Source organism: Hemitrygon akajei, unplaced genomic scaffold (assembly GCF_048418815.1).
Source record: "Hemitrygon akajei unplaced genomic scaffold, sHemAka1.3 Scf000072, whole genome shotgun sequence".
NCBI lineage: Eukaryota > Metazoa > Chordata > Chondrichthyes > Myliobatiformes > Dasyatidae > Hemitrygon > Hemitrygon akajei.
The window spans coordinates 2188368-2202602 of NW_027331958.1; the positions used below are offsets into that span (position 1 = coordinate 2188368).

The 14235-nt window shown below is 43.2% G+C and overlaps 1 protein-coding gene across 1 annotated transcript in view; it reads left to right on the forward strand.

Annotated features, from left to right (window-relative positions):
- LOC140722194 (uncharacterized) overlaps positions 1-14235 on the forward strand; it is a 44718-nt gene that overhangs the window by 14553 nt on the left and 15930 nt on the right. The window contains exons 8-14 of the mRNA XM_073036988.1: positions 839-1003; positions 1933-2080; positions 2391-2467; positions 4658-4846; positions 6049-6144; positions 12530-12625; positions 14004-14099. Coding sequence (XP_072893089.1) covers positions 839-1003; positions 1933-2080; positions 2391-2467; positions 4658-4846; positions 6049-6144; positions 12530-12625; positions 14004-14099 — 867 coding nt within the window. The remainder of the gene's footprint in view (positions 1-838; positions 1004-1932; positions 2081-2390; positions 2468-4657; positions 4847-6048; positions 6145-12529; positions 12626-14003; positions 14100-14235) is intronic.

Genomic DNA, 14235 nt, shown 5'->3' on the forward strand with positions numbered 1-14235 from the left:
GTAGCTTTCTGTGACTCTCTGACCAGTAAGTCTCACGTCAGTGGTAGTGAAGGCAGTGGAGAGGATTCTTCTGGATGGGACTTATGAGCATTGGGAAGACCGTGGGTGAATGAGGGATGGTCAGCATCTCTTTCTGCAGGGCAGGTCGTGACTTATGGACTTGCTTTGAGTTTGTTGAGGGATTGATGAAGGTAGAGCTGTGGATGTTATCCTCAAAGAATTTAGACCATAACCTCATCAGACAGAGTTGCAGAATTGGGCCATTCAATCAATTGAGTCTGTAACACCATTACATCATGACTGATTTACTAACCCTTACATTTCAATTCTCATGCGTTCCCCTCATTACCTTTGACACCCTCACAAATCAGAAAACTTCTCAACCTCTGCTTTGCATTGATAAATGATGTGGCCTCCACAGCTGTCTGTGGCAATGAATTCCACGGGTTCACCACCCTCTGGTTAAAGACATTCTCCCTTACCTCTGTTCTAAAGGGAGGTTCTTGTGTTGTGAGGCTGTGCCCTCTGGTCCCAGACTCCCCCACTATAGGAAACATCCTCTCCATGTCCACTCCATCCAGGCCTTTCAATATTCGATAGGTTTCAGTGAGATTCCCCAGACGTTTGACAAGGTCCCTCATGGGAGGCTCATTCAGAAGATGAAGGTGCTGCTGTGGGGAGGGTGGGGTGGAGAGGGAGAGGGCAGCAGCTCAGTGCTGACTGAGGCCGGACCGGACCGTGGGTTGTGAACCACTGATTTACAGTGGGTCCTGATTCACATTCCCTGCTGTACTGTTGGACCGGGTACATTTTACGGTGTTTATAAATCTCATTCCAGGTCCCCATCCCAACGTGGGAGAGGGGGAGGTGACCAGGACCATCTGCTTCACTGAGAGTGAAAGCACCTGTTACTGGAGCCTGGATATCAAAGTGAAAAACTGCTCCAGTTACTTTGTGTATTGGCTGAAGCCGACACCCTTGGGTGACACCGTGTACTGTACAGGTAGGTCACAGATCCCCAGTGACACTGGAGTATGGGGGACATTGGGGGTTGTTTGGTGGAAATTCTGGAAATCCCGAGCTACCAACACACAGAGTGGGCTGTGTTTTCCAGTTTGCTGACCTGTCCATAGTCAGTGATCACCTCCATTGTATTCCCCTCACCCCTAGTCCCAAGTGAAGCTGCCCAGCCAGACCTGTGACATTGACACTTCAGCCCACAATGCTGGGCTGACTTTTTAAACTACTCAAAGATCAATCTAAACCCTCCTACATGCCTCTCAATTTTTCTATTGTCCATGTGTCTATCTAAGGGTTTCTTAAATGCCCCTAATGTATCAGTCTCTACCACCAGCACTGGCAGGATGTTTCACACACAAACCACTCTCTGTATTTAAAAAACCTTCCTCTCACATCGACCCTATACTTTCCTCCAAGCATCTTAAACTATACCCCCTGCTATTAGACACTTCTGCCCGGAGAAAACAGTCTCTGGCTGTTCACTCGATTTACGTCTCTTATCACCTTGTACACCTCTGCCAAGTCACCTCTCATCCTCCATCAACGCAAAGAGGAAAACTCTAGCTCCCTCAAACATTCCTCATAAGACAAGCTCCCTAATCCAGGCAGCATCCTGGTAAATCTACTCTGCACCATTTCTAGAGCTTCCACATCCTTCCGAGAATGAGGTGATCAGAAAGCACGACACCCCCCCCCCAACCGCACCTGATCTGGGACCACGTCAAGATTTTAAAAGAGGGGAGGGGATGGGGAACATTAGAGTAGAGGGGAGGGACAGGACGGGAAAGATGTTGACAGGGGGCAGTTGACAGTTGGGGGTTGTGGAAGTTTCCAGATGACTTCCGGTTGGCAGAGAAACAGGATCGGGAACGTGAGCTGTACATTAACACTGAACATCGTTCTGTCCCTCAGTCACAGACTCCGCACTCGGTGATCCGTGTGCAACCCACACCATCCTGGATCAGCCCTGGAGGAGCACGAATTGTTCCAACACTGAGTGTACCGGTGGACAATGGATGGATGATGGAAATCTTGAAGTGGGATGGTACAGATTTAAGAGGTAAAGTGAGGAGATAATCACTGAGAAACTGGACATAGAAGGGGAATGTAAACAGGGGAACAAGGGGTGTGTGAATGGGAAATGCAGGGAGACCGGGATCATCAGTGACTACACTGAGATGGGGAGTGAACACAGGCAGAGGGGAGATCCCACATTCTCGGGGTAGAGACAAGGGGGCGGTACAACAGAGAGGGAATTCCCTGGATTTGGGGCGTTATTGACCAGAGACAGGGTGAGTGTAATTTCCCATGTCTCTCTGAGTGAATAAACTCCCTCAGATCAGTGACTGACTCTCTGATTGTTGTTTCAGTTCTGGAGGATGGAAGATTCCGGAGACGTTTGTTCCAGAGGGTCACTGCTCCGGGTACTACCCGGGCTGGTTAAACGGTAGGGTCAGAGTTTACATCAGTGGGACTCGGTTATTTTTGGGGAGTATCAAACTCATTACCCAGTTCTCTTCAGAGGGTCCGAGCATGGACTCAGAACCCCATCTCCCTGAGAGGTCTCCCCACAGTCACTCAGACCGCTCTACGGTCCTGTATCATCATGGAGTCCGGTGGAGGAGTGACGAATACCTAGAATTGGGTGACCATATAACAATTACAGCACAGAAACAGGTCATCTCAGCCCTTCTAGTCCGTGCCGAACGCTTACTCTCACCTAATCCCACTGACCCGCACTCAGCCCATAACCATCCATTCCTTTCCTGTCCATATACCTATCCAATTTTGTTTTAAATGACAATACCGAACCTGCTTCTACCACTTCTACTGGAAGCTCATTCCACATAGCTACCACTCTCTGAGTAAAGAAATTCCCCCTCATGTTACCCTTAAACTTTTGCCCCCTAACTCTCAACTCATGTCCTCTTGTTTGAATCTCCCCTTCTCTCAATGGAAAAAGCCTATCCTCGTCAACACTATCTATCCCCCTCATAATTTTAAATACCTCTATCAAGTCCCCCTTCAACCTTCTACGCTCGAAAGAATAAAGACCTATCTTGTTCAATCTTTCCCTGTAACTTCAGTGCTGAAGTAGGTACAGAACTGACCTGCCCACTGACCCCATTCTAGGTACAACCCGGAGGAGTTTCAATGACCCCAGACTCATTTCAGAAGTGGTGCAATCTCCAGGGTGTTGGAGGAGTCTGCAGACATTATCATTCACCAATTAGTGGGATAGATCAATGATTGCCGTGGTAATGTAGTGGTTAGCGCGTCACTATTACAGCTCGGGGTGTCGGAGTTCAGAGTTCAGTTCCAGTGTCATCTGTAAGGAGTCTCTGTCCGTCCTCCCCATGGAATGCATGGGTTTTCCCCGGGTTCTCCGGTTTCCTCCCACTGTCCAGACATGCCGGGTAGGTTCATTGGTCATTATAAATTGTCCCATGATTCAGTTAGGATTAATTGGGATTGTTGAGGATTGCTGAGGTGGTGTTGCTGAAGGGCCAGAAGCCCCTACTGCACTCTTTATTGCCACATAGAAAGATAAATAAATAAAACATATTTGAAATTCAGTTCAAATGTGAAGAGAATTTCGGGAAACAGGAATAATCCTGGAAACTACAGTGTGGATCGAGCTGCCTGAGCGAGTGGTGGATGCCATTTCGATTTCAATGTTTAAGAGGAGTTTGGTTGGTACATGGATGGGAGAGATGGACGGCTGTGGTCCGGGTACAGGTTGATGGGACAAGGCAGTTTAAATGGTTCAGCATGGACTGGATGGGCCGAAGGGCCTGTTTCTGTGCTGTAGCTTTCTGTGACTCTCTGACCAGTAAGTCTCACGTCAGTGGAGAGGATTCTTATGGATGGGACTTACGAGCATTGGGAAGACCGTGGGTGAATGAGGGACAGTCAGGGACTCTGCCTGGCAAGTTGTGACTTATTGACTCACTTGAGGTTTTTGAGGAATTGACAGAGGTGATTGATGAAGATAGAGCTGTGGATGTTGTCTTCATAGATATTAGACCATAACCTCATCAGACAGAGGTGTAGAATGAGGCCATTCAGCCCACTGAGTCTACAATGCCATTTTATCATGGCTGATTTACTATCCCTCCGTCCAATTTTCATGCCTTCCCCTTATAACCTTTGACACCCTCACAAATCAAAAAATCTCTCAACCTGCGCTTTACATTTATAAATGATGTGACCTCCACAACTGTCTGTGGCAATGAATTCCACAGATTCACCACCGTCTGGCTCAGGAAATTCCTCCTCATCTCTGTTCTAAAGGGAGGATCTTGTGTTGTGAGGCTGTGCCCTCTGGTCCCAGACTCCCCCACTATAGGAAACATCTTCTCCGTTTCCACTCTATCCAGGCCTTTCAATATTCGATAGGTTTCAGTGAGATCCCCCAGACGTTTGACAAGGTCCCTCATGGGAGGCTCATTCAGAAGATGAAGGTGCTGTTGCAGGGAGGGTGGGGTGGAGAGGGAGAGGGCAGCAGCTCAGTGCTGACTGAGGCCGGACCGGACCGTGGGTTGTGAACCACTGATTTACAGTGGGTCCTGATTCACATTCCCCGCTGTACTGTGGGACCGGGTACATTTTACAGTGTTTATAAATCTCATTCCAGGTCCCCATCCCAATGTGGGAGAGGGGGAGGTGACCAGGACCGTCTGCTTCACCCGGGGTGAAAACACCTGTTACTGGAGACGGGAGATCAGGGTGAAAAACTGTTCCGGTTACTTTGTGTATCGACTGTGGCCAACATCCTCGTATTACCATGACACTGAGTACTGGAATTACGCTGTGTACTGTACAGGTAGGTCACCGTTCCCCAGTGTGGTAGTTGTGGGGAAATTCTGGGACGTCCCGAGTCACCAACACACACCACAGGCTGAGTTTTCCAGTCGGCTGCCCTGCCTGTGGTCTGTGATCACCTTTCCCGTATCCCCCTTCACACCGGGGTCAGAATGAAACTGCCCAGTCTGACCTGTGACAGAGATCATAGAACACAGAACAGTACAGCACAGCACAGGCCCTTCGGCCCACAGTGTTGTGCAGATCTGCTCTGAGATCAATCTAACCCTTCCCTCCTACATAACCCTCCATGTTTCTGTCACCCACGTACATATGAGTTTGTTAAATGCCCCTAATGTATCTGTCTGTACCACCTTACAGGGTGTTCCACACACCCACCACTTTCTGTGTAAAGAACTTTACCTCTGACATCCACCCTATAGTTTACTCCAGTCACTTTAAAATTTCACCCCCTGGTATTAGTCGCTTCCTCCCTGGGGAAAAGGTCTGACTGTCCACTTGATCTCTGCCTCTTACCATCTTGTCCACCTCCATCAATCACCTCTCATCCTCCTTCACCCCAAAGAGAAAAGCCCTCACTAATTCAACCTCTCCTCACAAGACCTGCTCTGTAATCCAGACATCATCCTGGTAAATCTATTCTGCACCCTCTCTCTAAAGCTTCCACATCCTTCCTACAATGAGGTGACCTGAGACTCCCGGGCTGCCCTGTCACACATAGGGACCATGTGAAGATTGTTGGGGGGGAAGAGGGGAGGGCACATTGAGGAGAATGGAGGGGTCAGAGGGGAATGACTGGGTGGAGGGAGTGGGAAAGTGGAGAGGAGGGAGAGTGATGGGGAGAGAAAGGGGAGGGAGGAGGAATGACGGCAATAGAGGGAGATTATGGGTGGGAATGGGAGAGAGGTCTGGGGTACAAGATGGAACTGGAGGGAGGAGGGGTGCTGAGAGGGAGCTGTAGACAGTTGTGGGGGTGATGATTGGAGAGACAATGGATGCTGGACGGTCCACAGCTCAGGAATTGGTGGTGGGGATCATCAAAGGGAACGCTGATCCCCGTGGTCAGTCCCAGAATTTCATCCCAACTCCGAATGACAGGAGTCACCCGTAGTGATAAAGATTTTAGGTGAGATTCAGTGGTGGGAGACAGGTACGATGTTCCGGTGATTTTCTTTCTCCCATGTCTCCATTCCTTTACCCTAGACCTGGGTTCTTCTCCAAGTGAACAGGCCAAAGGGTCATCGACTGGAGGGGCCACCCAGGAACCATCCTCTGTCCCATCGGGAGACACGTCCTCAGGTAGAAAAACTTGACTATGGAAGGGGGGGGGGTTCATTCCACAACTCTGTGGTCTACAGGCTCTCGTGAGCTGATTCAGTGGTTATCTGTGTTTCTCAGTGGGATGTGAACGATGGAGTCCGTTCTATCCCCACTGACAATCTCAGGAGTACATGGGAAAGGGTGATTCACTCATCCGGAATGACCTGCCTTGGATGGAGGCCGGTCTGGAAGACATGTGGAGACGGCTCAGTGACAGAGCAGGGGGGGCTGAGACCTGGTGCTCAGGGGTGGGGGAAATGAAAGTGTCCGGTGGGTGAGGTTTGGAGTGACATTCAGGCAGGATGTTTTCTCTATTTGTTTAATTGTTACCACCGCTGTCTGTAAGGAGATTGTACATTCTCCCTGTGACTGTGTCGGTTTCCTCCCACATTACAGAGACGTTTGGGTTAGTAGGTTAATTGGTCACATGGGTGGTGTGGGCTCTTGGGGCCGGTTACTGTGCTGAATCTCTAAATAATTGATGGCCCAGTCCATCACGGATAAAGCCCTCCCCACCATTGAGCATATCGACATGGAGCGTTGTCAGCATTCATCATCAGGAACCTCCACCACCCAGGACATGCTCTCTTCATGTTGTTGCCATCAGGAAGAAGGTACAGGAGCCTCAGGACCCACACCACCAGGGTCAGGAACAGTTATTACCCCTCAGGCATCAGGCTCTTGAACCAGAAGGGATAACTTCACTCAACACTCACCGCATTACTGAACTGTTCCCACAACCTATGGACTCACTTTCAAGGACTTTTCACCTCATGTTCTTGATATTTATTGTTTATTTATACATTATTTTTCTTTTTCTTTTGTATTTGCACAGTTTGTTGTCTTTTACTCAATGTTTGTCCACATGGGTGTAATAGGACAGCACGGACTTGTTGGGCCGAAAGGACCCGTTACCCTGCTGTACCTTCCAATAAATGAGTAAATATTTTTAACTAATTAAAGGAAATTTTAATTTTCCACTGCACTGTTGCTGCAAAATGACAAATTTCCAGTGATGCCCAGTGGTGATAATTATTCTGATTCTGAGGATATATAAAAATGTGTAGAAGATTACGAGGGGTACAGATAGGGTCGACTCAGAGTGAAAGTAAGATTTATTATCAAAGTACTTCTTTGTCTCTATATACTACCCAGAGATTCATTTTATTGCAGTCATTTACAGGAAAATAAAGAAATCCAACAGAATTTATGAAAAACTATACAAAAACAATGACTAACAAACAGCCAATGAGCGAAATAAGGCAAATTATGGAGATAAAATATGAAATAGTACTGAGATGATGTGTTGTAGATTCCTTGAACATGATTCTGTAGGTTGAGGAATCAGTTCAGAGTTGATGTGAGTGAAGTTATCCACGCTGGTCTGGAGTCTGATGGTTGTGGGTGATAAATGTTCCTGAAGCTAAGAGATTAAAAACACTTCATGCAGATATTATTTTTGCGCAAGAGACTCGTACAGAGACAAGATGAAGATCGCTTTTTTTAAATTTTGGAAGGGACCTTTATATCATTCCTTATCAACAATAAATTTAGAGGGGTATCTATTTTTGTTAATTCTAAAATCCCTTTTGTACACTTTAACACTGTTACTGATTCAATTGGAAGATATTTAATTGTCACTCGTTTATTATGCGTTCAAAAGATAGCTCTGGTGTGTGTTTATGCACCTAATTCAGACAGTTCTGATTTTTTTAAGAAGCTTTTTTCTGAGCTACTGAATCTAAATGAATATAAATCGATCATGTGCGGTGACTTTAACTGTTGCCTTAATCCGGTGATTTTCAGGTCATCAACCAATCCGTCGCTTCCTAAAAAAAGCGGCGATCTGTATTAACTCTTTCCTTTTAGATTATGGCCTGGTTGATATCTGGAGATATAAACACCCTAATGACAAAGATTTTTCTTTTTTCTCACACGTTCATCATAAATATTCAAGAATTAATTATTTTTTTCTCGATACACGGTTGTTATATTCTGTTGACGAGTGTGTGTATGATGTCATTGCGCTGTCAGATCACGCGCCTGTGAAATTAACCCTGAAACTCTCTGATAATTTTTTGAAACTGTCACTATGGAGATTGGATCCCATATTGTTAAAGAATCCAGGTTTTGTTAGTTTTATCAAGGAGCAAATTTCTATTTTTTTTAACTTAATACAATTGACGGTATGTCAAATTTGGTTATGTAAGATACGATGAAATCCTTTATTGGGGACAGGTAATTTCATATTCAGCAGATTTAAGAAGGAAAACCAAAGCAAAACTCTGAGTGATTACTAATAAAATTAGAGAGATAGATAAAGCGTACTCAGTAAGACCTAGTGAAGACCTATATAAGGAAAGGGTTGAACTCGAAACACAATATGATCTGCTTTTGACCTTCCCCATTGAACAGCAAATTTTTAAATCTAAAAGTCAGTTTTATATACATGGTGTTAAATCATGTAAACTGTTGGTTGGTCAGTTAAAGGCAAATATGGTCAGAAGACAGATTTTGAAAATACGTAGATCAGATAGAACTGAAATATTAGACCCGTATGAAATTAATAAGATATTTATGGATTTCTATTCTAATCTTTATAAATCTGAATTCCCTGATAATACTATTATTATGAATAGATTTTTGCAAAAAATAAATATACCTAAAATTTCTACTCAAGATATTAATTTATTAGATGCACCTATTAAACAAGAGGAAATAGCCAAGGCTATATCCTCTATGTAATTAGGGAAAGCACCGGGACCAGATGGATATGCAGTGGAATTTTATAAGACCTTTAATGAAATGCCAACATCACATCTTTGTCAAACTTTCACTGGTTGTATATCTTGTGAGAATCTTCTGAAAACTTTTTATGAGACATCAATTTCATTGATTCCTAAAAAAGGAAAAGATTTTTCTGAATGTGCCTCTTATAGACAAATTTCCCTATTGAATGTGGATTTGAAAATTCTCTCTAAGATTTTAGCTAATAGACTTGAGAATATTTGTCCACTGTTATCTCAAATGATCAAACTGGATTTATTAAAACTAAGTATTCACGTTTTAATATTCGATGACTGTTTAATATTATTCATTCTCCCTTAGTCAAATAATCTGAATGTTGTTTCTCTTGATGCAGAGAAAACTTTTGACAGGGTGAAATGGCCTTATTTGTTTCAGGTTTTGGAGAGCTTTAACTTTGGACTGGGATTTATTTCCTGGATTAAAACTGATTTATCAAGCCCCAATGGCTGCAGTTATAACTAACAATCAAAAATCTCCTTATTTTAGATTATATAGAGGAAATTGTCAGGGTTACCCTCTTAACCTTTATTCTTTAATTTGGTTTTAGAACCACTTGTTATTGCTCTTAGGGATTCTAACTCTGTTCAGGGTATTAAGAGAGGGGATAAATTACATAAGGTTTTGTTATATGCAAATGATTTATTAGTTTATATTTCAGACCCTAAGAAATCTATTCCCTCTATGATATCCATATTTACTGAATTCGGTATTTTCTCTGGATATAAAATAAATTTACATAAAAGTGAATTATTTCCTATTAATAATTATTCCGATTATTATGATCAAATACCTTTTAATATTGCTAAAAATTACTTTACCTATCTTGGTATTAAAATTACTAAAAATTTTAATGATTTAAATATAATTTTCTTCAAATTGAATATACAAAACTAATGCTTTCTAAATGGTCGCCTATGACGATGTCATTAATTGGTTAATAAATGCTAAAAAATGGTAATTTTACCAAAATTTCTATATACGTTTCAAGCTGTTCCATCCTTTGTCCCGAAAACTTACTTTGATAGAATACATTCTATGATCCTGTCATATATCTGGAATAATAAGTGTTCTAGATTGAGTGAACCTTTACTGCAAAAATAAAAAAAAGATGGAGGATTGGTGTTACTAAACATTCGATTTTACTATTGGGCAATTAATATTTGTTATATTACTTTTTGGATTTACGGTATAGATAATCACGATTGTCCTTCATGGTTGGATTTGGAGGAGAGCTCAGTAAGGGGGTTTTCTTTGGCTTCCGTACTGGGACCTCCTCTTCCTTTTTTTGTTTTCTAGGATTGGTAGACAAGCTCGTAGTCCTATTGTTAGACATACATGAAATATTTGGTATCAGTTTCGCAGATTTTTTGATTTGAATAACTTTGTTCTCTCTAGTAATATCCATCTTAACTATTTTTTAAACCATCAATTCTGGATGAGGCCTTTTTAATATGGAAAACTAAGGGAATAAAAACATTTAGATTTGTTTTTAGAGAATTGTTCATTTTTTTCACAGCTAGTGGATAAATATAATATATCTAATGCAAAATTCTTTAGATATTTACAAGCTAGGAATTTTCTACGAGATTTATTACAGAATTATCTATTTGCTCATTTACCAAATATGATAGATGTTATTTTTCAGCTTAAACCATCTCAAAAAGGATTGATAGCCATTATATATAAATGGCTTATGAATTTACGAATGATGTCTAATGACAAGGTTAAATGTGCTTGGGAACTGGAACTTCAGGAGTTACTTTCAGATGATCAATGGAACAAAATTTATCATTTAGTTAACAATTCATCCATCTGTGCCCGTCACTCCTTGATTCAGTTCAAGGTAGTGCACAGGGCGCATATGTCAAAAGATAAACTAGCGCATATTTTTTCTAATATAAATCCCACCTGTGATAGATGTAATGCTGAGGTGGGTACCGTAACTCATATTTTTGGTCTTGTATAAAGTTAAATAATTTTTGGAGAGAAGTTTTTAGAGCGTTATCCAAAGTCATAGGTTTGGACCTACAATCTAATTCACTTACGACAATCTTTGGGATCACTCCAAAGGAAGCAGGAAATGTTTCTGCTTCCACTCGATGTATTATAGCTTTTTCAACTTTATTGGCTAGGAGAGCTCTTTGGTTGTATTGGAAAGATCTTAATCCACCTACTATTTTTTGGCTCTCCTCCATTATGTCGTGTTTAAGCTTGGAGAAAATTAGGAGTCGGACATTTGATACATCTTTTGAATTTGAGTACACCTGGTGACCTTTCATTCAATATTTTCATATGATTTTAATTTTCTTCTTTTTGACTTTTTTCACTTCTTTAGGTAATCTTTTTTGTTCTTCTGCGTGATGTTTCAGACTTGACCGGAAAGATTTTTCCCTTTTTTTTGTAATTATATCCTGAAATGGACTGCCCAGTCTCCTTTTTTTGTTTTAGGTTAGTTTAGTGAGTTTATTTCTTCTTAATAATAGAAATTCTTTAGTCTGTTTTTGGAATTGTTAAGAGGAGTTGTGGTTCCTTTTATATATTAGCTCAATATTATACTATATATGATTTTGATAGTCTACACTCCTTTAGTTGTTTGTACTTTTATTGGAATAGGTATTTGATATAACCACTCCTCTGATTTGTATTTGTCTTTATATATATTTTTTAAATTCAATAAAAAGAGATTAAAAATGAATGAAAAATGAATGTTCCTGAAGCTGGTGGTGTGGGACGTCCTGCTGGAAATATTACCACTGATCAGGGTGAATATAACTAGAGGACATCGATTTATGGTCAGTGGTCAGAGATTCAGGATCAGAATCAGGTTTATTATCACTAATGTCTCTTGTGAAATTTGTTGTTTTTGGCAGCAGTACAGAGTAAGATATAAAAAACATTGCTGTACGTTTCAATCAAAAAGAAATAAATAAATAATGCAAAAAGAGGAATAGTGAGATTGTGTTCATGAATTACAGAAAAACCCCAAAGCCCCCATCCCCCTCACACACACACAAGCAGTAACAAGCATCAAGAAATCAAACTTAACTCCATCCATTGGTCAGATAGAGGAAGGGAGGAATAACTGTGAGGAGTTGTACGGTGACTGATGAGACATAGAAACGACCGGAATGGGATTTGAGTAATTCAGTACGTGGACAGAAGGAAATGGGGGAAAACACACAGGACAGAGGGATGGAGAGAGAGGTGGGATGCTGGAGTGGGAGGAATGTGACGACTGAAGAGAGAGTGATGACTGTGAGAGGAGAGTTGGGCAGATAGATCAGTGAGAGCGATGCTCCAACTGGAGGGAAGGAAGCAGAGACTGAAAAGAGAGTGATGCAGAGTGAATGCCAAGAGAGGGAGATGTGAGGAGTGGGATTTGAGAGACAAGGGTAGAGGTATTAAAGAGGAAAGGAGAGGGGTATGTGTGTATTTCAGAGGACAGATTTGACCTTGACTTGAGCCTCCTGTTCCTGCCATTGAGTTCGTTCGTTCCTGATCAAACATAAAGCTTGCTTACTACTTTAACTTTCTTTTGTATATCTTCTGAATACAGATTCTCTGTTGGACACAACTCAGGAACCCCAGGTATCACCAACCAGAAAACATGGACCGGGCTTGATCACCACCCCAGCAGGGTCTGCGAGCTCAGGTACAGATTCCCAGTCGGATAGAACTCAGGGTCCCCAGGTAGCAGCAATGGGAGAAGCAGGTCCGGGTTTGATCACCACCCCAGCAGGGTCTGCGAGCTCAGGTACAGATTCCCAGTCGGATAGAACTCAGGGTCCCCAGGTAGCAGCAATGGGAGAACCAGGTCCGGGTTTGATCACCACCCCAGCAGGGTCTGCGAGCTCAGGTACAGATTCCCAGTCGGATAGAGCTCAGGGTCCCCAGGTAACAGCAATGGGAGAACCAGGTCCGGGTTTGATCACCACACCCGCAGGGTCTGCGAGCTCAGGTACAGATTCCCAGTCGGATACAACTCAGGGTCCCCAGGTAGCAGCAATGGGAGAACCAGGTCCGGGTTTGATCACCACCCCAGCAGGGTCTGCGAGCTCAGGTACAGATTCCCAGTCGGATACAACTCAGGGTCCCCAGGGAGCAGCAATGGGAGAACCTGGTCCAGGTTTGTTCACCAACCGAGCAGGGTCTGCGAGCTCAGGTAACTGTGAGGGTGGAGGGAGGGGTCAATGAAAGGAGTGATCTTTCCCTCCTTCAGTCCTTGATATTCATCTGGGCTTTGACTGAGAGAACTGACTAGTGACAGAAGTTTTGGATGGGAGAGTTTGTGAGCAGGGACTGGGTGGTTTTGGTTTCTTTTCAAATCAGAGACCTCTTTGACAAGTTGTTCTGGTTGAGTCCCACTTTAGTTCTATGTCCCACTCCCACTCTGACATGACTGTTCATGACTGACGTGATGAGAGCACTCTCAAGTTTGAAGAGCATCACCTCATATTGTGTTCTGGGTAACTTCCAACCTGATTGCATAAATACCAATTTCGCTAACTTCTGGCAGTTTCTCCTCTCTCCCACTTCTCTCTGTTTCCATTCCTATTCTGGCCCCATTCTTAGTCCTTCTCTTCTCCTCTCCTGCCCATCTCTTCCATCTTGTCCCCCCAACCATCCCTTTATTCTCTGGTCCACTGTCCTCTCTCCTTGGATTTCTCCTTCTTTATCCCTTTATCTCTTCCACATATCACCTCCCAGCTTCTCATATCTGCCTGCTCATCACCCAGATATCTTCTCACTTGCCTGAATTCAGCTATCACCTACCAGCTTGTTCTCTCCTCACAATCTTATCATGGCTTCTGCCCCCTTCCTTTCCAGTCCTGATGAAGTGTCTTGGCCCAAATCATTGACTATTTATTCTTCTCCAGAGCTGCTGCCTGACCTTCTCAGTTCCTTCAGCATTTTGTGTGCATTGCTCTAGATTTACAATGTCTGCAGAATTCCTCGTCTGTACATATTATTGTCCCTGTTGTGTTGTTTAATCTCTGTCCATTTCCCATGTCTCTGTTACTTTGTTCCAGACCTGGAGACTTCAACACTGGATCAGTCTACAGGATTGTCTACTGGAGAGAACACCCAGGAACCGTCCTCTGTCCCAGCGGGAGACACATCCTCAGGTACCAAGTCTCATGTCTGTCTGTGTCCATTCAGTGTCTGTCCCTCTGTGGGTTTGAACCTCCCATGGACCAGTTCACCTACTGGATGTACAGTGCATTGTGGGTAGGGGTGTGAATGATGGAGTCAGTGGTTCCT